Source organism: Lynx rufus, unplaced genomic scaffold (assembly GCF_022079265.1).
Source record: "Lynx rufus isolate CCGP_SWC_20201006 ecotype Redwood Valley unplaced genomic scaffold, mLynRuf1.p SCAF_2, whole genome shotgun sequence".
NCBI classification, from domain to species: Eukaryota; Metazoa; Chordata; class Mammalia; order Carnivora; family Felidae; genus Lynx; species Lynx rufus.
Window position 1 is genome coordinate 140,237,802 of NW_025814834.1, and position 23,987 is coordinate 140,261,788.

A 23,987-nucleotide genomic window follows, 5' to 3' on the forward strand; every position below is an offset into this window, starting at 1 on the left:
ATTTCTAAATCAGAGATTTGGAAAATTCACTTCCACGGTTTATAGCAAGAAGCCACATCTAAAATAAATATCATCTTCAACAAAACAGTAACTCACACTTTTTTCTACAAGTGCTATCATCTTCATAAACTCATACTTGAAACCGGACAGCTACAGCTTATGAAACAAACAGTTAAGTCCTTCAGTTCTTGGAGACCTATCACCCTGAACATCATTATTTCATTCAAATGACTTAAAGAAAATCTTACAGAAGTTTGTTTGCCTTAATTCCATACTCAAGCAGTCATAATGAACACAACAAATTTCTCAAACACATTTCCCCAGTAGAAGGAATGAGAAAACATCACCGTATCCACACAGGCTTTCTCCTTCAGTATTTTCCCACATTTTGCCTACCAGTTTTAACATTTCCTTCTCATTTCTATTGTTCTTTTTTCCAGTCTTACTGTTTTTCTATCATCTTTAAGATATGTCAGTCTTCACTCTAGAGAGAATTCTCTTTTGTCTCAGCATCTTTTATCCACGTTCCAATTAAAAGAATGAACTCTAAATCCTTTCATCCCTGAAATTCTTACATACCAGCTGATTCCTCAATACATATTAGTTCACTAATGAAGTAAATTGTATGTTACTTTTATTCTTCCCATGAAAAAGGAAACATCCAACCTACATGAAGTTAATCTGTGACATACCTGGATCAAAATGGCCCTCTGTACTGTTGTCCCAAAAGTTCATGTTTTATTTCTCCTTTTCTCTTTCCATCAGCCTTCTTGTCTATGTCATAAGGATGTGCTGTTGCCTTTGGTTTCATATCTCTCAATATTTTAGCCAAGTTTTTTTTTTTTTAAGTCTTTTTATGTTATAGAAACTATGATGGCCTTTCACTGACAGTCTAAAAGGTTAAGATTCACAATTCTTAATCTCTTCAGTTTCTGACTTCTAATTTTTCCCTCCAATTTCTTTGTATCTCTTCTAAGCACTCCAACAGTGGAAAGATATTTTTCTCAATCTTTCTGTGGATAAGCTTATTTTAGTGCTTTTTGCCCATTTTTTGAGATTTCCCCCTTTTTTATTTCTCCATCTTATTTTTTAGATTCTACTTTTTGTGATGGAAAATATCCAACACATAGGAAAAAGAGAGAGTCTACAATAACAAATCCCACATACCCATCACACTGGTTTACCAATTACCAACTTATGGCCAATCTTGTTCCATCCATTCACCCATTTTACTTTTAAAATAGAAACTTCTCATGTTCTTTGATGCCTTTTTGGATCCATCAGTGTGAATCTTTTTAACCAATTGTTCTAAAGTGTTACAAACTTCCCCATGTCAAATACTATAGCCCTCTGATTACACTTCATAGGTTGTTTCCATTTAACATTCAACAGATATCTTAATTTGCTGCCAAAGGCAAGTATGAGGATACATTCCCAATTCTTAGATATGCACTGACAGTAATTTTGTTTTTGAATACTGTTAGAAAGTGACCCCTCATCCTTTCTTTAAATATAGTATTCCTTAAGTATTTTCAGATAGCTGTGGCTGAATGTACATACCATTCAACTAAAGTTGACAACACAATTATTTCACACTGGCAGAAACTCCAGATGCAGGCATTACACTGTCAAATTATTTCCTCATTTCCCTGACTTTAATTGGCTACTTTTCAGGGGAAAAAGTAACTTAAAATTCTGTTAAGATTCTTGGTCTTAATGGGATCCAGTCCATGGCCCAAAACAAATTCTATCGAAAATACATGGTATGCAGAAGAGGTCAATATCAACCCTCAAATTCCCTTTTAGGAAAGAAGACTTTTTTTTTTTTTTTTTTTTTAATCCATCAAAGACATCTGAGAGCAGCTCCTTTCACAAAAAATTAAATCAGCTAAATTTCTGGTTTTTCAATTCTACCAGACAAGAAACAATTTTCAGGGCCCACTAAGCCAGAAAAATTTAACTGAAGAATTAGTTACCAACATTAATATAAAAATGACCTAATCCCTAGCATCTTCCCTGTACATCTCTACTCTTCACTGCCATCTTGTTCATTAAAATACTCCTACTTATCTACTAGAATAGTCTTGAACTTTGTATCCCACAATGAAAATGTTCTTTTAGTCTCAGGACCCCTTTATACTCGTAAAATTTACTGAAGAATACAAACAGCTTTTAAATGAGTTGTATTTAGGGGCGCCTGAGTGGCGCAGTCGGTTAAGCGTCCGACTTCAGCCAGGTCAAGATCTCGCAGTCCGTGAGTTCGAGCCCCGCATCGGGCTCTGGGCTGATGGCTCAGAGCCTGGAGCCTGTTTCCGATTCTGTGTCTCCCTCTCTCTCTGCCCCTCCCCCGTTCATGCTCTGTCTCTCTCTGTCCCAAAAATAAATAAACGTTGAAAAAAAAAATTTAAAAAAATAAAAAATAAAAAAAAATAAATGAGTTGTATTTAACATATCAGAAATTAAAGCCAAGAACTGTTTTAAAAAGAACAAGTATACATGATCACATATTCTATTATCCTTTAAAGCAATGTATGCTAGTGAGAATAAGTCAAAAGACAACATTTTAGTAGTGTTATGGATATATAGTTTGGACTTTGTTAGAAACCCTAAGAGGCCTCCAGAGATCTCTAAACATTTTGTGAACCACTGCCATGTATTCTTGGTATGATGCTTTGTACATCTGTGGTTATCAATAAATAAGGAATTGGAAAAAAAAAAAAAAAAAGAATTCCAAAAAAGAAAATGCTGTAACATATGGTGGACACGGACACACACACACACACACACACACACACACACACACACACAATGAGACATGCAATAGATTACACAGTACTGACACTTCCAGGATTAAGTTTGAAGTCATCTATTACTCGTCTTCCCTTGTTGACATTTCAAGCAATATTATTAATTCATGAAATATAAAATATCAATCTACCTAAATTCAATATATAAATCTAAACATGACAGTCTAAGCTTAATATTTCATTTTTTCAAAAAAGCTTCTTCTGAAATATACCTCTACAATGTCAATATACAATTCAATGATCTAATGAAAACTTCACCAATATACTCAAAGGTGATAGAAAATTTGTTCAAAGAAACTTCATTCAAGACATAATGGTTTTTGAAATACATTTCTTATTGAAATCTGGATGTTATAATGGAGTAACTTGGTGGCACATTATTTAAAACATGAAGACTTATCATGGAAAAATGATCACTGAGAATTAAAAGAGAACGGAAATTAATTTAAAATGGAAATTGAAAAAAAAAGTCTAGTCTTTTTTTAGTGTGACAGATCTGAGAGACTTTTTAAATGCCAGGGAATGCCATCTTTTAACAAACAACATTGCACTTTGGTAAAAATAAGACTGCTAATTTTCTAGTGAGAAAATGGGCTCAAAGGAGATGCAACTACCTCCTTCTAGTACGGAGGTAACGGGAAACAAAAAGTGGAATGTAAGCTGTTGAGATCTTCACTGCTGTTACTACTATCCAAATGATATGTCTCCCCACTTTTCTATTTATCACCAATCTGGGCCACTGTGCTATGGCAGGTGATAATGTTATTCTGCCAAATCATCTTTCTTCATTTTAGGTAGCCCAGGGTATGGCCTAAGAGTACTTTAAGAGATGAGGGCAGTCTGTCTTTAATGCCACTAGCAAGTAGTTCTCTTCCACTATATCCTCCCCCAGGCTGATAGAAAAGCTTACTTAAGCCATCTTTACATAGTTCTAAAATCACTGGAATTAGTCTTGAGTTTTTACTGGACTTTTAAAGTCTCTAACGACAGATTCTACAATTAATTTCTCAGTACACTCTTCTCTGAAAAATTACTATCAGTCAGGAAAAAAAATTTTTCGGTTTAACCTAAATGTCTTCTACATTAAAAACAACCTACATTGGGGCGCCTGGGTGGCTCAGTCGGTTGAGCGGCTGACTTCGGCTCAGGTCATGATCTCGCGGTGAGTTCGACCCCCACATTGGGCTCTGTGCTGACAGCTCAGAGCCTGGAGTCTGTTTCAGATTCTGTGTCTCCCTCTCTCTGACCCTCCCCCGTTCATGCTGTCTCTCTCGGTCTCAAAAATAAATAAAAAAAATAAAACGTTAAAAAAAATAAAAATAAAAATAAAATAAATAAAAACCTACAAAATATTTCATGATGCACTATTTACACTATAATAAATTCTGAAAAATAATTCTGTATATTTATATTAATGTTAACTCCTAGTTGTAAATCAACAAATTTACAATCTCCCCTTCATAAAAATTACATAAAACATGTTATATACATTGGCTCCAGCAAATTATTTCTAGTTGTAGAAATACTTTTAATTTTAATAATGTACATCTTTAGCTATGGCAGCAGGTGTGCTGGAAAAAAATATTGACACATGTTTATGATGAGACATAAAAATGCCTGTTCTACTTCTAGGATTGTTATAAGGATAAAATAATGTCAAAGAGCTTCATAAACTGCCACACAAAGGTGTAACAGGAATCCTTTTCATATAAAGTGATCTTCATCAGGTGGGTCACCCAGATATTTTGAGTTGACTCAGCAATTTTATAGATTTCTCATGTTAGTTCTGACACATTACTAACCCTTCCACCACTGAAATGGATGAACACACAGCCATGTATATGATACAGGTTCAAAGTCCAGTGGGATGAAGTGATATTACTTATTTATCTTAAGGTCACACAGACATCCTTAATCTTGCCCAGAAGAATTAAAAAACCTAATTTATTTTTTTATTTTTTATATTTAGTATGTATGTATGTATGTATGTATGTATGTATGAGAGAGACAGTGTGTGAGTGCGGTAGGGGCAGAGAGAGAGGGAGACACAGAATCTGAAGCAGGCTCCAGGCTCTGAGCTGTAAGCACAGAGCCTGATGTGGGGCTTGAACTCACGAACTGTGAGATCATTACCTGAGCTGAAGTCGGATGCTTACTGACTGAACCACCCAGCTGCCCCAAAAAACTAACCTTTTTGTTAACTTCCTTTAAATCATTTACAAATTTATCTATGGTTTTTAGTAAGGTTTTTATTTTAGAACAGTTTTAGATTTACAGAAAAACTGAAGCTTCTACAGAGTTCCTATATAACCTGCACACTTCCTTTTCCCATTAACATTTTACGTTAGTATAATTATTGCAATTAATCAACTAATACTGATATATTATCATCAACTGAAGTCCATACTTTGTCAGATTTCCTTGGTGTGCATCTAATATTCTTTTTTGTTCCAAGATCCTCTAATACATTTAGTCATGTCTCATCCCCTTAGGCTTCTCTTGACTTGTCCTTAGGATTATTTTACCCATGATTTTTAAGGATGCACAATTTGTTTTATCCCTTCATTTCCCATTCTAAAACTTATATCCAAAGTCCATTAAATTATTTCTCTTGGTCTTACTTCTTTACCCTATTTAGGACATCTGGTAGTTTTAAGTCTCACATACTACTGAACACAGTATATTGGAAGGGCCTTCTAATTCATAAAATATTGGGTTTTCGGTGGGGAGGGAGGTTTTAGAACATTTTATTTCCTGATTTGAAACTAAAAATTTTGCTTTTGACAAAAATGAGAAACGCTATTCTATCCTCAATCCATGCCTCCTCTTCTACAAACCTACCCTTCAATTCCTTATTGTGCCTGCTGGAATCCATTCTTTTCTATCATTAACAATCAAATTTTTCTTTTTCAACGTGTTCCTTAGAGAAACTTTTTAATTAAAGGCTTGCTTTGTCCTCATGGAACTTCTCTTATAACCCTTTCAAAAAGTCATTTTTACCTCCCTAAACCCTGCCCCAAAGGAAAGAGAAAGGATGTATTATTCATCATTCTACCCCACCACCCAGTGTTTCTTTCAGACTGCTGTCCCACCACCATCAATTAAGACAGCTTCTGCATGAAATCATTTCTCATCAAAACAACCATCAGGTTACTGGGACATTTTCACTCATTATATAGACTTTTTAAGCACCTGGCTTTATTCCTCCTCCTCTCTCAGCCCCTATTATCATCCTGTGATATGTCAAACACTCTGGTCTCACAATTTCTTTAAAACTTCTACTTTGATAATTTTTACATCAATCCATTTCAGCAACTTCTCTTGCTACATCTTTTTTTCTTTTTGTTTTGCCATCCATTTCTAACATTTAAATCTCCTTTCCCGACTTCATTCTTCCATCTTTCTCAATTCTACCCCATACAACCACTGAATCCACTTGTGGCCTTTATTTATTTTAGCCCTTTCTATTCTTCCTGGACTTGACTTCACAATGTAGCCTAAATTTCTTTGATATTCTTCAATGCCAGACTTGGATAAATCCAATCTTGTACTCTGGCTAAACTTTCATGTGGTTAAGTATTAGAGTGAACACAGAACACAGAACATACCCCAAAACTGATTCACAAACATTTTGTTATTTAACATCAGCCGACTTCCTCATCTATTTTCAAGAGTTCTCTACAAATCCACTAGACTTAAGTTCAGAAAGTCTAAAATTGAGATCAGAATCCCCTCAGGTTTTCCAACCAATTTCAGAAGTCCTCCCTTCCTTCATCTGTTTCCTTTTCCTTTTTTTCATAAAAACACAATGGTGACAGGAAAGAATATAGACTACACAAATGACAACTTCAGTTCTGGCTCTAGCTCTGCCCCTACATTGTTCCCTGCCCCCCCATTTCTGTGTGAGCTTGACAATAATCCCTTGTAGTTCTCACAGTGATCTAAACAAGTACCTCTTTATTTTTTAGGATCCAGCATTTTCACTATAATCTTGAGCCAATACACTACAATCAATTCTGGGACTTAATTCTATCTCAGCTCTCATTACTTCTTTTCTAAAAGAAACATCTTAAAGACTGAGAAATTAATATTTCAAAAATTCAGCCCTGAGAAAATAGAGGATAGTTCAATAATCCAAAGACTCAGGATCATTTTCTAAGAATGCACACATAGGGAGATAGGCATGTTCAACCGTAGTTTCTTACTTCTTAGATGTTAAGACAGAAATGAAATGAGAAAGCCAAAGATATGGGACAGTGAATTAGAACAGATATTCTCATGTGATTTATGATTTACGTCTAATATGATAAAATACTGCTTTTCTAATTATATGGTTTTTAAAAAAATTTTGATGTCATGATATTCACCGATACACTTTAAAGATTTATGTAGTTTCATATTTCTGGGAAATATTTCTAGAATGTGTGTGTACTTGTAATTATCTTAGTCTTTGTTGGGTGATGACTTGCAAATGTGTCTGCAGTAAATGAGTTATTTGGCTTGATTATGACCAGAATCTTCTTTGCTATAATTCAGTCTTATAAGGAATATTATAGACAGGCTTTGCTAAAATTAAGATTTTGGTATTTAAGTTTTAATGTGTATTTTGTAAAAACATAAAAATAGAAATTCAGTTTGCTATATTTTGGATCCACTTTTGAACGGATATATGAACAATACTTTTGTTTTTGCAATCATATAATAACCAGGTTCAACACCTAATGGGCTGGGCAACAAAAAGCCAATGTCTTGGCAACACAAAACACCTTAGTATAGGAGGGACAAAAAGGAAATTAAAACTATAGGACTTACATATTTACTATATGTATGACATTATTCTATTTTAACTCCATGGGGGGAGTTTAGTCAGACTAAGAGGCCCAACTAATCTACTGCATATTTTATTCAATTGTCTGTTAGGAGTATGAACTCTGGAGCCAGACTGCCAGCATCCCTGAATACCTCAGCCACCCACTAATTATAAGAATCTGAGCAAACTGCTCATCTTTTTGTATTCCAGTTTCTAAATCGATAAAGCAGGCGGACAGTTAAGGGTTAACTTCATTTACGGACAATGTGAGGACTAACTCACAAGGGTTAGGAACAATGCCTGGCACATAACGCATATTCAATTAATGGCTAGTGATTAGTATCCATATGCATCAGACAATTTCATTCTAAGCCATAGTATTTCAAATATTTTTGCTACAAAATAAATGAAATGAAGAACTGCAGCAATATAGGTGGAATCTAAGTAACTACTTTTAAACTAATAATTTTCTAAATATTTATTCCTATCATGGGAATTACGCAAAAGATCTAGGCATTTTGACAGTGGAGCCATATTTTTCTAGGGAAAGCAAACAGTGTTAGGAAAAAAACAGCTGATCTCTTCTGTCAATACTCATCATCCAAAAAGACCCCACTTCTTAGAAAGTGGTATAAAGTATCCTAAAGACTCCTTTCCACAAGGATCTTTTTAAAAAAGTCTACTTAATGGCCTACATCATAATAATTAAATGAAATCAGACTAAGCTCTGAGGCTACTGAATGGTTCAGAAAAAAAAAAAAAACACAAGAATTTCTAAATAGCATTCAACTTTGGAGGATACTGTAACAACCTAAATTTATTAAGTAATATCTAAAAGACAATAATGAGTATCTTATTTTAAAACCACACACGGGAAAACATGGGCATCACTTAAATATATTATAAGAAAATAGATGAGTATTGGTCTATTGCTCATTGCGACATACTAATTAATTTCCAATTTGTCTGGATTTGTAGTTTTCCCCCTCATCACCCTACTGAAACAGCATATTGCAATGTTGCATAAAAGATGTTTGTTTTTACTGCATATCTTATAGAACCATATTAAAAATGTATAAACAGACAGACTGCACATACCCACAGATACAAGGAAAAGAACACCTAAGGGATGTTAATCCTTTGAGAAAACAACTCACACTCATATCTGCGGGTCTTTTTTCCCTCATAAGTAGCTGCAGGAGAAGTGATTTATATTCTTTTGGTATTTAGTAAGGAAACACTAATGCTTCCCAGTTCTTTATTTTAGGGTGATGTATTATTTTTGGGGAGAAACATATTTAAATTTTAATTAGCTCTGTTTAGTCCTTATCCACCACCACCCTTTTCTTTTTTTGGGCCACTGGCTACAACCAAAATAAAAAATTATTATTACATAAATAAAACTGCTCACCTCTGGGCTAAGGCCATTATCTCAAACCACTCTGGGGCTACCAGAACCTACAGTTTCTGAAGTTTAAAGCAGAAGCAACCTACAGTTTCTGAAGTTTAAAGCAGAAGTTGGGAAGAATCTAGGTTGTACCCATTCATAAACTGGTTTAAATAATTAACAAAAAACAAAAGCTGGGCATCAATTTCTTCCACCTAAAACTAGTAAATAAATGCAAGAATTTAACTGTCTAGAACAAACCAATTATAAGGTAAACAGCCTTAGTTGATGAAGGAGAATTCCACAAAGATTTTCAACTAATTAATGGAAAGGGATAGGTGAATGGGGAGGAGGAAGGCAACATTTGCAACCCCCATATAGAATAAATTAAGGCAGCAATCACTGGTAGATTCTCAAACCATTAGATCAATATAATGAAGGATCATAACACCTAAACTAGAATCTATTTTAAAACATGACTAAAAGTGGGATAACCAGATATTTTATGCTTCCAATAGACATACAACATGAAACAAGAACACCTATGAAGTATTCCTATGAATATTCTTGAGAAATAGAAATAACAGAATCTAAATTTAATCAAGCTTTTGGAGTTAACTTCTGGTTCACATGGAAACAAGTTAAGATGACACTACAAAAAAGAGCCACACCAATCCAGACTGTAGGACTTTCTCAAAATAATTAGGTTTCCTCATTAAGTCAATGGATCTGAGGGTGGGCATGAAGGGAGAGTACTACTACAGATTACCAGGGTCTTAAGAGAAATAACCAGATGTCATGTATGGCCCCTGAACAAAGCAACTCTTAAAATACATTTTTTGAGAAAACCGGGGAAATTTGAAGATGGATTGAGTACTCAATGACATTAAGAAGTCACTGTCAAATTTGATGGGTGTGATAATCATATTATGGTTTGGTAAGAAAATGTCATTATTTTAAAGATATTATGGTAATGTTTGAGATGACATGACATGATGTCAAGGATTTGCTTCAAAATACAATAGAAAAAATGATGAACAGATAAAAAAAGTGTGGAAACTATTGAATCAAGATGATGGGAATGTAGGATTCACTATACTGGTATATGATGACTGAAATCTTTGATAGTAAAAAGTTTTTAAAACCTACCATATGAATAACCCATTCGAAAATAACAAAAGCTTTCAGAAATTACTTAAAAATAATTTTAAAAGAATATTTTAAAGTCTACTTGTTGATTTTATGCATCACAAACAGGAAAAAAAACTCAATTTAACAGCTAGACAACATTCTATCAGAAAAATGCCAAAATATATTTATTTGGCATGAATAAACAAAGTATTAAAATACTGTTCAATAGCTATAAAGAATTTTTTTTGAGAATTCTGTTAACTTTGCTAAAAAGCTAAATTTAGCATCTAAAAATTACTAACTCTTCTCTGTATTTATCAACTCCACTACACAGTAAAACCATCTTGGGATCTTGAAAAACTACAAACTACTGGGACACACTCCTCATTATTTTCAGTGTAAGGGTAGGGCTTGGTGATTTCGACATGCAGAAAAATTTGAGAGACACTGTCCTACAGAACTACAGATTTACCTTTATGAACAAATGTTTGTTAGATCGGTCCTCAATTATCAATTATTTTGACATCAACAGATTTCCTATAAAAAGTTTTGTATTGCCTTTTGTTAAGGCCATATGAAGAAATGGATGACAATTACTTTATTCAACTCAAAACGCATGGAAAGCTCTAAAGTACTTTGTACACAGTACCTTCCCTAATTTTTTAAATGTAGACAACATGATCATGAAAAATTACTTCTAGCAATTTTTCTAAAAGTGATCCGCCCCTTAATAAATTAAATACACTTCTTAAACATGATAAAATGATCATAGTAACGACGTCTCAATTTATAATCTCAAGGATTTTTATCACCTTGTTCTTTGAAGTAGAATACGTGAATAACTAATAGTCTGCTGGATTTGTGATTCTGTATTTAGATGTCAGATTTCTAATTATTTACAAAGCACTAGGTCTCCCTTCTTGAAAGAAGTACATTTTCTGAGACACTGAGACACTGTAAGCCCTAGCACTAAAAGAAAAAGAAAAGCCAAGTATAAATGCTAGTCTTAATAAACCATTATGTAAAATAAACCAATTAAAATGTAGAATATTGATTCCGAATTCAGCCAAATCCTTAGATATAAAATTATACGAGGTAAAGTGAATTCCCTAAATATTTGCAGAAAATATTTAGTACTTGTGTTCTTACAGAATCTTCGAAATAAAGGGTCATCTATCAATTATTTCATTTTGAACAAGTACTGCTTGAGGAAGTCTCAGCAGGAAATGGATCAATACCATCAATACCAGTTTGTTGTATGTTGAAGTCACCTGACATTAAATATCATTGCAGGCAAATAAACATAGAAAAGATTTAGTTACCATTCCAGAGGGCATGACCTTACTAAAGTAATATTGGATGTTGCTATAAAGGGTGCCTGAAAGCTACTATAAAAGGCAAAATAGTAAGTGGCTCCTTATAAAGATGAAAATATCCACCAATGTGGGGGAAAAAATTAACTTCATGTCCGATAAATAGATATCTTTGGATTGAGATAAATTTAAAAATAATTTTTCTATAAACTGGCTAGTGTAAAATACTGTGTGAATCAAGTTGAAGACTCAGCTTATATGAAATATGGATAACCTTAAAACACATTTTACATGTACATCCCAATAGAAAGAAACCAATTCAGAGGCTTCTGTCTAGTAAGCATTTAAAAATTACAAGCTAGCTCATAATAAAAAATTAAAATAACCTGACACATTCTTATCAAATTAATATCCAGTAAATCAAAAAAATAATACTCAATGCTAGTAGGGAAAAAAGTGGAATAACCAGCCTCATGTGCCATTCATATTAGTTTAATATCACCTTTCTAGAAAGAAATTTGCAGTAAGAATCAGGAGTCTTTAACACTTTTTTTGATTTAGTAATTCTAGCTCTAGGCATCTAGTTTAAGGGAATAATTTGAAAGACAAAAAGTTATGTACAGGGTATCTGTCACATGCCATATATACTAATAAAAAGTATAGAAGATTCAATGTCCAACAAAGGTACTTTCAAAAATATTAAAATTAGTTTTCAAAAAAATTCTTACAAAATAACAATTAGAACATATCACAAAACTGCAGTGTGATTTTAATTTTGTACAAAAATACATATTTACATAGAAAATAAGAGCAAAAATATTAACAGTGGTTACCTCTTGTAAATGATCAAAACTATCAGAGTCCATTTCATTATCTGATTTTTGAATCTTGTAACTCCCCTAACATTCAAAAAATATCTGGGGATACTTAAACAAAACCCAGTTATAACAAAATGCAAAACCACTGAAATAGATAAACGATGAAATCATTTAGTAAAAGGTGAATTCACATATTTCCACTACAAAACATTTCCTTTTTCCTTATCAAGCAAGAGTGCAGAAACAAAGATATATTAAAATAGTCAAAACAGAGCGAAGGAGAAGACACTAGCCACATTTATTTATTAAGGAGTGAATTTTACTCATATGCTTTTAGTGCAAAAATACACAATACCTGAAAAATGGATAATGAAAGTACAGAGGAAGACACAAGTTAATTATGCCAGTGCTTCATATTTTTTATGAGAAAAATGTTTTACTATTACTTAAAAAAAAATTTCATCAGGGCTATGAGGTTACAAGGAAAACAGTGATGAACTCCCTAGAACAATCTTCATGACTTCTAACCTGTATTCCATCCAGAATCCAAACACACAGAGGCACATCTAACTATACCCAAATGAGCACACACACAAACTCCTTAAGAGTCCAAGGAACTGATTGTTATGGTCCTATGCTTGTCACTAGCTGGAATTTCTTGGTATTTTACCCTTAAATTGTTCAACGAGTTCCATGTGAATTTTTAAACTTCTCAAAAAAGAGATGTCATCTGCTTTGGTTATTTTAAGGATTAAATAATGTGACTGTACAGTGTGCCTAGTAGAATGCCTAGGACCTAGAAGCTATTCGATAAATGTTGATGTTTTCTCTTCTGTAAAAATCATATCATTTCTATCAGTAAAGAATTGAAGAATCTACAGTAAGGATTATAATCAAAGATCATGTATCACTCATTGTCTCACTCTTGCCTTTACCTTTAAAATGGTACATTACGAAATAATCAACTTAAGAAGCCAAGTTAAGGGAGTAAAGGCTTAAAGTAGGCCCACACTGTGATAGAGATTCTGTCAGAAAAAAATATTACCAACCTTAAGACTCTGTTAAAGTCATGATAGACAGTTAGGGCTTGTGCTAGATGTGTTAGAACATTAGAATAAAGGGTCAGTTTGGTCTGAATTCACCAGAATTAATTTCAAAAGTCAACTGCTTCTCTTGTGCATTAGGGTGTCTCTGTTCACAGATGTATCACTTATACTGCACTTTCAATGGAAAACACCATTGTTACATATCCACAATAAATATAAATCTATTTATAAGAATTACTTCATTATAATATGCTTTTTCTGACTGAGGTACACAAACTGTAAGAGCTAGTTTTTAACTCCTCAATCTTGGGTTCCATACGGACACACTCTGATTTAAAGAAAATCTTACAAATATCAAATGTTAAGAATTTCTGAAACACAGCAAATAAAACTAAAATTTCATCCTAAGTTATAAATCACTCATTTTACTTACAAAGTAACATTTTCCCTTATTCTTCATTCCCTATTATCTTCATCTTTACTCCATCAACTAGTTGTTGCAAATTTTTGTGGTTTTTTTTTTAGGGGAGGTGACTCAAATCCATTGTAGAACAAGGTGAAATATAAATGATTGAGACAAAATGTGAATACCAGAATAAATTTTCATAGCGAATTCTTCGTTTAAATTGTTTTTTAAGAGACAGATTATAATATCATTGAAAAAACCCATATGACTAATCCCATTACATGTTTCACCTGTTCACTTTTCACCGTTTCTGTGCAGTGCTAAATTAAAGCAATCAGAATTGCTAAAGACTAAAGAATATGCACAAAGACTCTAGACATAGACCAAGACAGTGTGTAATCAAGTTTAACGTGTAAATAACTCAACAGTATTTCTTTATTATAGCTCTTCTTTTATTTTGACAGAGAAACTGAGGATGATGAAAGGAATATAGCTGATAGAACTGTAATTAACACTTTAAGTTTTTCTCCCAACAGCATTCATATACATCATAAAAAAAAAAAATAATAACCTAACACAATTTCTTAAATTCCAAAATGGAGGATTATACTTACTGTAGTTTTAATAGGCACTTTCCCATTTGGCAAAATGGGAGAAAAGTGGTATAGACAATAAAAATCATACCTAAGAGAGAGGTCTCCTTGGCAAATGCTGCAGCAATAGCTGGGTCCAATGCAGGTTGTCCATCCCCAGATGGAAGATCAGGTCGAGTATAATCCCTACTTTTATCATTGTTGTATTTTACATTCAAATTCACAAGTTTGGAAAAATCAATCCTTAGTGTACAGCAAGCATTATAAATATTCTGACCATCTAGGGCCTGTAAAAGTGAATAAAGTATATCAGCAGTCTTAAGGAATGAAAATTAGCAAGAAATAGGATTTCGACAATAAAACCCAATATTGAAGACCTGCACATAAAAGCCACCAGGAAAGGGACCAAGTATCATGCATCATTCTTCGTTATCCCAGCTGTACATTATTTGTTTCCACAAATACTATCTTCTTTAAATAGAAAGTGCTACTTAAATCTAAAATACAACCAGTTGAACACATTTGCTAATGCTTTTAATTCAAAATATCTGCAAATAATTTAAAAAAATAAACAAGGATGACATTCCTGTCAAAGTCATACCATAATAGTCTGCATAATACTTTAATTTTATTATACACATTTTTTGCTGGATGGCAGTACTTAGAAGAATTGTTAGAATTTTGTAAGGTAACTTTTGTTTGATGACGCATTTTATGAAGTGCCTCAAGCCAAGTAAGTATCACTATACGGCATAATAGCAAGTCCCATAAAACGGGGCAAAAACTATTATTTCCATAACTTGAGGTGTTCAACCTGAATCAAAATAACTTGAATTAGAAAATCCAACATCATCCCAGGAAAGCTCTGGAATAGAAGAGTACAGGCTCTAGAGCTGAAAGTCTACATTCAATTACGTCATACTGAGCAAGTTACTTAACCTCTCTGAGTATCAGGATCTTTCTTAATCTGGAAAACAAAGATGATAATGGCTGCCATGATCCTCACAGGTTACTTTGAGGATTAAACAAAAGATCACATATGTGTAAGTATAATGTGAGTTATAAAAGACCATGCTGCTGTTATGATTATTATGGTTTTTTTTTCCTGCTCCTATAAAATCACAATTGCTACTCCAGCTGGATGTAAGCCTAGAAGAAACTAAAGAACAAGGGAATATATTAATTTTTCATTAGAAGAATAAACATTTACTGTATAAAACAATAGTTCAGAAATGAAGAATGTTTAGCTAAATCACCATGAAAATGAAACAAGTTCTTCTGATAATAGATCAATAGATTAAGCCTGATGTTTACATAGACCAAGATCCATTATATGTATACATCTAGAACTATAGTACTTTAGTAGTAGACCAGCATTTTTTTTTCTTTTTTTTTTTTTTGCAGACTTTTGAAGACTGGACTGAAATATATATGAACCTTGGGACAAATTCAAGAGATTGTTGAATTTTTCCAACACTCACTAATGCTCCACTGTTAATCTGTTTTTTATATAGCTTTCATTGTCTTAATAAGCATAAAAATGTAGCAACTGAGGGGCGCCTGGGTGACTCAGTCCATTGAGTGCCTGACTTCGGCTCAGGTCATGATCTCATAGTTCATGAGTTCAAGCCCCATGTTGGGCTCTGTGCTGACAGCTCAGAGCTTGGAGCCTGCTTCAAATTCTGTGTCTCTCGCTCTCTCCCTGCCCCTCCCCTGCTCACACTCTGTCTTCCTCAAAAATAAATAAACATTAAAAAAAACTTTTTTAAAAATGTGGCAACTGAACTACAAAGTTTAGAACCAATTCATTTTGTAGTATACTGAGATATACAAGGATGACTGCAAAACAGGAAGAGATCTGTAGCACAGCAGGTGATGTTCCCTGCAAGTGCTAGGAGAGTTGTGACACAGTATGAAAGTTCTAATACCTACAATGTGCTATACACCGTGCTATGTTCTAGGAATATATGTTCTAGGAACAAAGCAGAAGAGCCACCCACTCTTATATAACTTATAGGAAAACAAAATATAGACATCTCACAAGTAATTACAAATTTGATGTGTGGTAGTGAGAATAAAGGAAGGGATGTGATGTAGCTGGAAGTTTACGGAAGACTTCTCAGAGACTTCTAAACCTGAAAGAGGAAGACAGGTAGAGGTGGACATAAAAAGACAAAGAGAAAGCAGTAGAAGCAAATGAAACATCAGGTTCTAAGCCTGAGAAATCAGAGAAAATACAGCATATGCAAGCTATTTTACAAAGTCCAATATAGTTGGGGTGCCTGGGTGGCTCAGTTACTTGAGTGTCCAACTCTTCATTTCAGCTTGGGTCATGATCCCAGGGTTGTGGAAATGAGTCCCGTGTTGAGCTCTGTGCTGAGCATGGAGCCTGCTTAGGATTCTCTGTCTCCTCCTCCTCCTTCTCTGTCCCACTCCCCCACCTACGCACTCTCTCTAAAATAAATAAAAGGAAAAACTTTAAAAAAATTCCAATTTAGTTAAAAGAGGAGAGATGAGATTGGAAAGACAAACACTGAGGATTGCTTTAAAGTTGTGTAAGCCATGTTAAGGGCTGAGAAGTTTATACTAAGGACAAAAGCCAGTCACTGAAGGGCACTGAGAATGGAAGTAATAGGACTTTATGTTGAATCATCCTCAGTGCTCGGGAGAAAAATAAGTGTAGGGAAAGAACTCAAAGTGGTGAGGTGAGTCAGAGGCCTTCTGGGATTCTTGGACTAGCTGTCCAAATCACTCTGCATGAAAAGGAGTGTGTCAGAATCTGTATTAACAGCGCACTAAACACACTACTAGAAGTATGCTGACTTGTATTTTGGCAAACGCTCCTGGTACCATCAGAGACCAGCACTTTGAATAACACCTGGTTTAGACGAGGGTGGTGTGCAAGAGAGCTGGGAGACAAAAGGATAGATTCAACAGAAATTTAGGATGAGAATAAGATTTGATGGTAGGATGAAAGGGAGAGGAATAAAAGACATGTTTTCTGGCTTGTTACTGACATGGAATTCGATACCCTGAGCTTTTTACTGACACAGGTGAGGAAGGGTTTAGTTTTTTTTTGGGGGGGGGGGGCGGGAAGAAAGGCTGAGTGGGTAGGGGACAGGAGCTGAACTGATCACACTAAGTCTGAAGGGGCTTAATGGTCCACTAAGTTCCTAGTCTGGGTCTCTCAGAAGAGATCTGAGCTAGAAAGAGCCACGTGGGCAAGTCAGAGTCATGAAGGTATAATTGAGCTATGGGAACAGGTGAAGTCCCCCAGGCAGAAAGAAAGGAAAGGATATGATGAGACAGAGAGGTGGAACATAGCTAGGCAAGAAGTGTTGAGACCAGGAGAAGAGAAGATTTTAAGAAAGAGAATGGCTCACGCTGTATCAAAGGTACCTAGAGGGTAAGGACTGAATAAGGCTGGTGAGATTTACCTACTGTAGTGATCCTGGGGACACTGGGAAGAATAATTTGAGTAAATCGGGGCTAAAACCAAATTACAGTAGGTGAGGAAATAAAAAGGGAAAAAGTATACACAGCAAACAAAGAGAGCTTATTTAGTAGGTCTGGCTATAAATGAAAAGGGAGAAGAAAGGGTGATACATATGTGGAGTTCAGGGTACATTCACTCAAATGAGAGAAATTTAATGATGCTTGTGACACTGGTGACAAGTAGCCAACACAGAGAAAAATGTAAGAGAAAGAGGGGATGAACGATAGTGCAAAGTCTCTTGAAGGGGAGAAGAAGACAGGATCTGGTGTTTACTTGTCCTAAAGTTATCTATGCCTTTTATTAGAAGAGAAGGATAGGTGTGGTATAAGTGGATTTTGTGAGAAAAGCTGATGGGAGTTTCCATCTGATACTTTCTATTTTTTCTGAGAAATAGTAGGCAAGCTCATAAGGAGGAGTGAAGAGAGTTGGTAGACTAATTTTCTGATACAGTCTTTGTGAAAAATGGGACAGCATGCTGGAGAAATGTGGTGACATTTGTCAAGCAGAATAGAGGGCCTATTTGTAATTAATGCTGATAAACTTCAACTGGTATCAACTGCTAGATTACAGGATATTCTCTAGGTACACCCAACAGTCTGGATACAGGCATGAAGAAAGATTACTAGAGTCATCAAAAGTATATGTTTTAACAAGGAATCTGGATTACAAGATAATGGCGCAAGCAAGTTCGGGAAACGACCTCTTTTTTCCTTCTCTAATAAGTGAAACAATGTTCAGTTCAGATACCAGAATAGTTAAATAATGAATATTAAATAATTACCTAATAACTCCCTCGGAATTACAACTGTAGATCTTTGTAGAGAAGACATGATTGAGTGTAACCCTCACAAATACTTGATGCTTATTATCCTACACAGACGACTGGTTAAACCTCAAATATCTGATAACATAATTAAAGTAGAATCTTTTGTTCTCATTACTATAGATTACCTCAGACAAAACACATAAACTACTTTCCCCATTGGATTATACCCCAAATGCAGTGTAATTTCAAATTAAATTCCATTCCATTGCCTTCTACCAAATACTCTCCCCTCTCCATCAGAAGGGATGACAAAAAATATTCCACATTAAGAAAAACATGCACTATATTTAAATATTTGGAAGCTGTGAAAAGTGCCATAAACATCCTGGCTTCTAGACCATCTGCTACTGATCAAACCTCATACCACATGGATTTTGGTTACTCTTTAAATATAAAATATCTCCAAAGTTAGAGGTCAGGGACATGTAAAGACAAATCAATATGTTTGGAAAAAAGAATCCCAAGTGTTAATGTATGCCTGAAAAGGAAAATATAATAAGATTAGATCATGTAACTTAAGAACAAGTGAGTAGCAACATAATGGAGAAAATCTGATTGAAAATATGTCTACCTTACATATAGTGAACATTGTAAGTAATTTACCTCTTTAAATATTAGCATCCCCTTGTAACACAAGAATAATTCCTGTTCTGTTGACTACATATTAGGAAAAAAACGAGATAACAGCACTTGGTAAACATTTCAATTATGCCAATATAAACGGTATAGCAAAAATATCTGAAGCTATTTTTGCTCCCCAAATGACATGCTGAAGTTGGAAACACAATGAAACAATCAAAAATGGTCTGGGTTCAATACAATCTATCTTGATCTAGAGGAAGCACTGAAGTATTACAGACCATAATTATTTGAAAGGATGAGTAAAAGGGAAAAAAAAGAGGTAAGACAGAAGGTAAAGGAAGAGAAGACAGCTGATGTAATGGTTTAATAATGAATATTTAATCGTTTAACAACAGAATAATAATCACAATGAGATAACACGGCACAAGACTTTAAAGAGCTAGAGCAAAGGTAGATTTAAATACGATACACAAATAGAAGATTAAGGCAGTTGGTAGCAAAGATATGACATGCAGTTTTCAATAGTGGTCATGATATGGGAAGATATTTTACTTCTTTTAGTAGTTTCTTATCCTCCATATATAACAACAAAAAAAACGTAAATGATGTGAATAAAAAGCAGATCAGGAATCTATTCAAAAAAGCAGTCTTAAAAAAAAAGGCTTTAAAGAGAGTATTAAATATACTGTAGTCTTAAATACACTGAGAGCTTATCATAATATCTGAACCACATGTGTGATGATTATTTCAGCCCAAGTGTCTTGATAGCTAAATTAATTACTCTGAAACTCCCACTGGAAAACACTCAAAATCTTTACTGGTGTTCATGCACAATATATCCTGCCATATCCTCAGGAGCATAAAACTTTGGACCTAAGTCAAAAATGGACAATAATAGAAGTCAATATTATAGATAACTATAGATAGAACTATCCTTAGAAATAAACATTTCTATCACAAATACTAAGCTTTTCTAATTGTATCTAAATGACACCAATTTGTGCCATCTACAATGCTACATGGTATTGCCAAGTTATGTCCGTATTAGTAACATCAGCAATATATGTGTTTATGTGTACCCACCATTGAAAAAGATCACTATCTATAAAAAAAAAAAAAAAAAAAGCAAGCTCCAGACTTACTAGTTTTGCTTGTTGAGCATTTACTGGATCACCATACTGGAGAAGAGCCTGAAACTGGTTATTTTTTGTAAATGTGATGATCTTTAATACAGCACCAAACTTTGAAAATATCTGTTAAAAAATTAAAATCAAAATATTATTTATCTACTGTTATCTTTATTTCTCCAAATTATAGGTAAACACGAAAATTAAGTTAAACTTACTTGGTGAAGAACATCAAGTGTTACAGGGTAGTACATGTTGTCAATAATTATTCTAAGCACTGGACTCTGGGCTGGAGTCACTGCACTCTCACTAACTGTGGTGCCACTAAGAGGCGTATTTGCTGTCTGGACAGCTGTCACAGCTTGAAGAACTGCTTGAGCACGCTGAAAATTAAAAGATAAGCACTTTAGAAACACACTCCGTATTTTCATTTAAACTTTGCTACATGTTACACTATTAGTTCATTTTTTTCTACAACACACACAGATTAAACAAAATTTAACAATCATTCAATAAATACTTTGGAGCTCCTACCATGAGCCAGGTATTATGGGTTTATAATTCAAGTATCCTACTGGTATTTACTTCAAAACAATTATCTAAGGTTTGGGACCTAGATAATTGAACAAACGAAGAAAGGCAACGTAATTTATTTTCAAAAGAACAAAATATAGTTTGGCAGATTCATAACATCAGAAAATGTTTTAAACAGAAACTTTTAGAGAATAAAACTTCAACTTAACATTATTCACTCCATAAAAAGGTACTCAGTAAACCTCAGCAAGGGGATTACCAGATTATCCAAAAGAACTCCTGTAAAGTTTATTATTTCTAATACAATCTTAAAGGAGGAATATTCAGGACATATATTAAGTCTTTTTCATAGTAGCATAACTTCTAAAATACTACTAATTAAACCAGACAAATCAATGACACTTAAGACACATCTTAATTTCTGAGATTTTAAAATGTGAAAAAATATACATACTAGAGTATTACTACTATGATAGATTCACCAGTAAAGAAATAGTATTTCTACCTATCTGGGGTCAGAAAACCTATATAAAGGCAAATAATTGTTAAGTAACAACAACAACTAGTACTACATTGTTTTACAGTTTGAAAACTGTACTGGCAGATGAATAGGAATATAAACTGAGCATGATAAATGAAAAGGAAGGCGAACACAAAAGATAGGAGAATACACAAAACTGGTAACTTTGAAAGCACATATACTATGGTAGAAATAATTTTGCAATCCGTGTGTCAAATCAACACAATATATACCTTAAACTTACACAATATATCAATTTTTATCTCAACAAAGCTGGAAACAAAAAAAAAAAGTCATTTCATTGACATGTCCCATAACCGGGAGATCACGCAGTTTGGAATTCAGAGACCACATGCCCATCTGGTCAAACCTCATTATTTAAATGCTAATTAAACAATAATATGACCTACAGATCTATATATTGGCTGAGGTGACTTGAAGTATTTTAAGTAGTGTACTGCAATATTACTTCCTTCACTAGTGAAGCATGTCCTTACATATATTTATGTTATTGCAAGCATGGAAATATCACAACTTAGGAAAATACTAACATCTCCTACTTCAAATAATGGAATGTCTTTTTAAAATAGGAATCACATGATATACTATCCAAATGGAACAAAAGGTTAAAAGTTTCCTCTGCAACCCTGTCACCCTGTATCCTTTCTCATACCCATTCCATACAGATATTATCATGGGTACCCTTCCATATATCACCTAGGTGTGTGTGTGCGATATGTCTATTACATACCTTTCCCCCCAGTACTATTCACTTTTCTCCATCTTCTCTTTTTAGCTTAACAATTAGGTTTTCTACTATCATTAACAAATAAGTTTCCATATTTTTTTTAACTGATGAAACAGAGTTGGCTTGCCAACAAAGATTTTAACTGAACTTAGTGAACTATTACATATACATATAAAAGGACACAGATCCTAAGAGTATACAGCTCAATAAAACATCACAAATTGGACATATCTGTAAAATGACTAGATAAAAATAGAGCATTGTCAAAACCCTAGAGGCCACATTCATGCTTTCTCCCAGTTATATAAAATGGCATCATATGTGTTCTACTTTGGTCTGGCTTCTTTCACTAAACATTATTTTTATGATATACATCCATGTTTTGCAAGTATAAGTAGCTTAATCATTCTTTTTGTATTCTAAGAAATTCCAACAAATGAATATGCCACAACATATTCTACTGCTGCTGAACATGTAGATGATTTCTAGTTTGGGACTATTATGTATTAGTGTTCCATGAACTTTCTCATACATATCTTCTGATGCACATATTACATATTTTCTCAGGTATGTAACTAGGATAGATTTACTAAGACAAAGATTATGTATATGCTCAGCTTTACTACATATTTCAAGTTTTTAAACATAAGTCTACTAATTTACATTCTTAGCATGTATATATGAAAGTTCCAGCTTCCCAACCTTGTTACCAACATCTGGCATTACCCATCTTAATCATAGACAATCTGACACAGTACATGGTAGTAGCTCAATGTGGTTTTATGTCAAAGTTTCTTTTTTTTTTTTTTATTTATTTATTGAGAGAGAGAGAAAGAGAGAAAGAGCGTACACATTCACATGCTAGCAGGGAAGGGGCAGAGAGAGAGGGCGAGAATCTCAAGCAGGCTCTCCACTGGCAGTGCAAAGCCCAACATGGGGCTCAAACTCCTGAACTGTGAAATCAGATCCTAAGCCAAAACCAAGAGTTGGATGCTTAACTGACTGAGCCACCCAGGCGCCGGTGTCAAAGTTTCTTAATGCAAACCTCACCCACACTGTGGATCAAAAGATGGCTTTCTAGAGGAAACTAAAGGGAGACCTGAAGATGTCTACCAACCGGCCACGTGAAGTGTGGGTTGGAAAAGTGGCACAAGGGTAGGCAGGCCTTAATATTCCAGGCAAGAGTGACATCACAGAAACATAGTGGCCTCAAAAGACTGGAAATAAGAGAAAGCATGCCAGGTTGGAGGATTTACAATTACTTTTGGGTAGAAGCACAGGGAAACATACAGCCGTAAGACAGAAATAGTAACCATCTCTTCTGAAGGGCTTTATCCTGAGCATGAAAAGGATATGGCTGCAGGAGAGTAACTGAAATCAGATTTGTCTGTTTTACAAAGGTATACACATACTTAGGGGCACCTGGGCAGCTCAGCTGGTTAAATACCTGACTCTTCGTCTCAGGTCATGATCTCACAGTTCATGACTTCGAGCACCACATGGAGCTCTGCACTGCCAGTGTGGAGCCTGGTTGGGATATATATTCATTCATTCATTCATATTCTCTCTCTCTCTCTCTCTCTCTCTCCCCCCCCCTGTCCCTCCCCTACTTGCACACACTCTCCCCCACTCTCAAAATAAATAAACCAACTATTGAAAAAAAGATATAAATATATATATTTAGAGAGAGAGACGGGGTGGGGGGAAAGAGACTAATAGGAAGGGGAGAGGGGGAAGTGTAGGGGAAGGGGAGAGGAAGTAGGGAGGGAGAAACAATTCAAGAGGGGAAAGCAAAAAAGCAGATCAATAAGAGAGCTGTTATCACAGTACAGCCAAAAGGTAA

At 34.5% G+C, this 23,987-nt stretch overlaps 1 protein-coding gene across 1 annotated transcript in view; it reads right to left on the reverse strand.

The window, feature by feature from the left end:
- Positions 1-23,987, reverse strand: part of PTBP2 (polypyrimidine tract binding protein 2) — an 82,698-nt gene that overhangs the window by 11,206 nt on the left and 47,505 nt on the right. The window contains exons 6-8 of the mRNA XM_047082845.1: positions 20,561-20,725; positions 20,358-20,468; positions 14,403-14,598 (exon numbers count right to left, since the gene is read on the reverse strand). Coding sequence (XP_046938801.1) covers positions 14,403-14,598; positions 20,358-20,468; positions 20,561-20,725 — 472 coding nt within the window. The remainder of the gene's footprint in view (positions 1-14,402; positions 14,599-20,357; positions 20,469-20,560; positions 20,726-23,987) is intronic.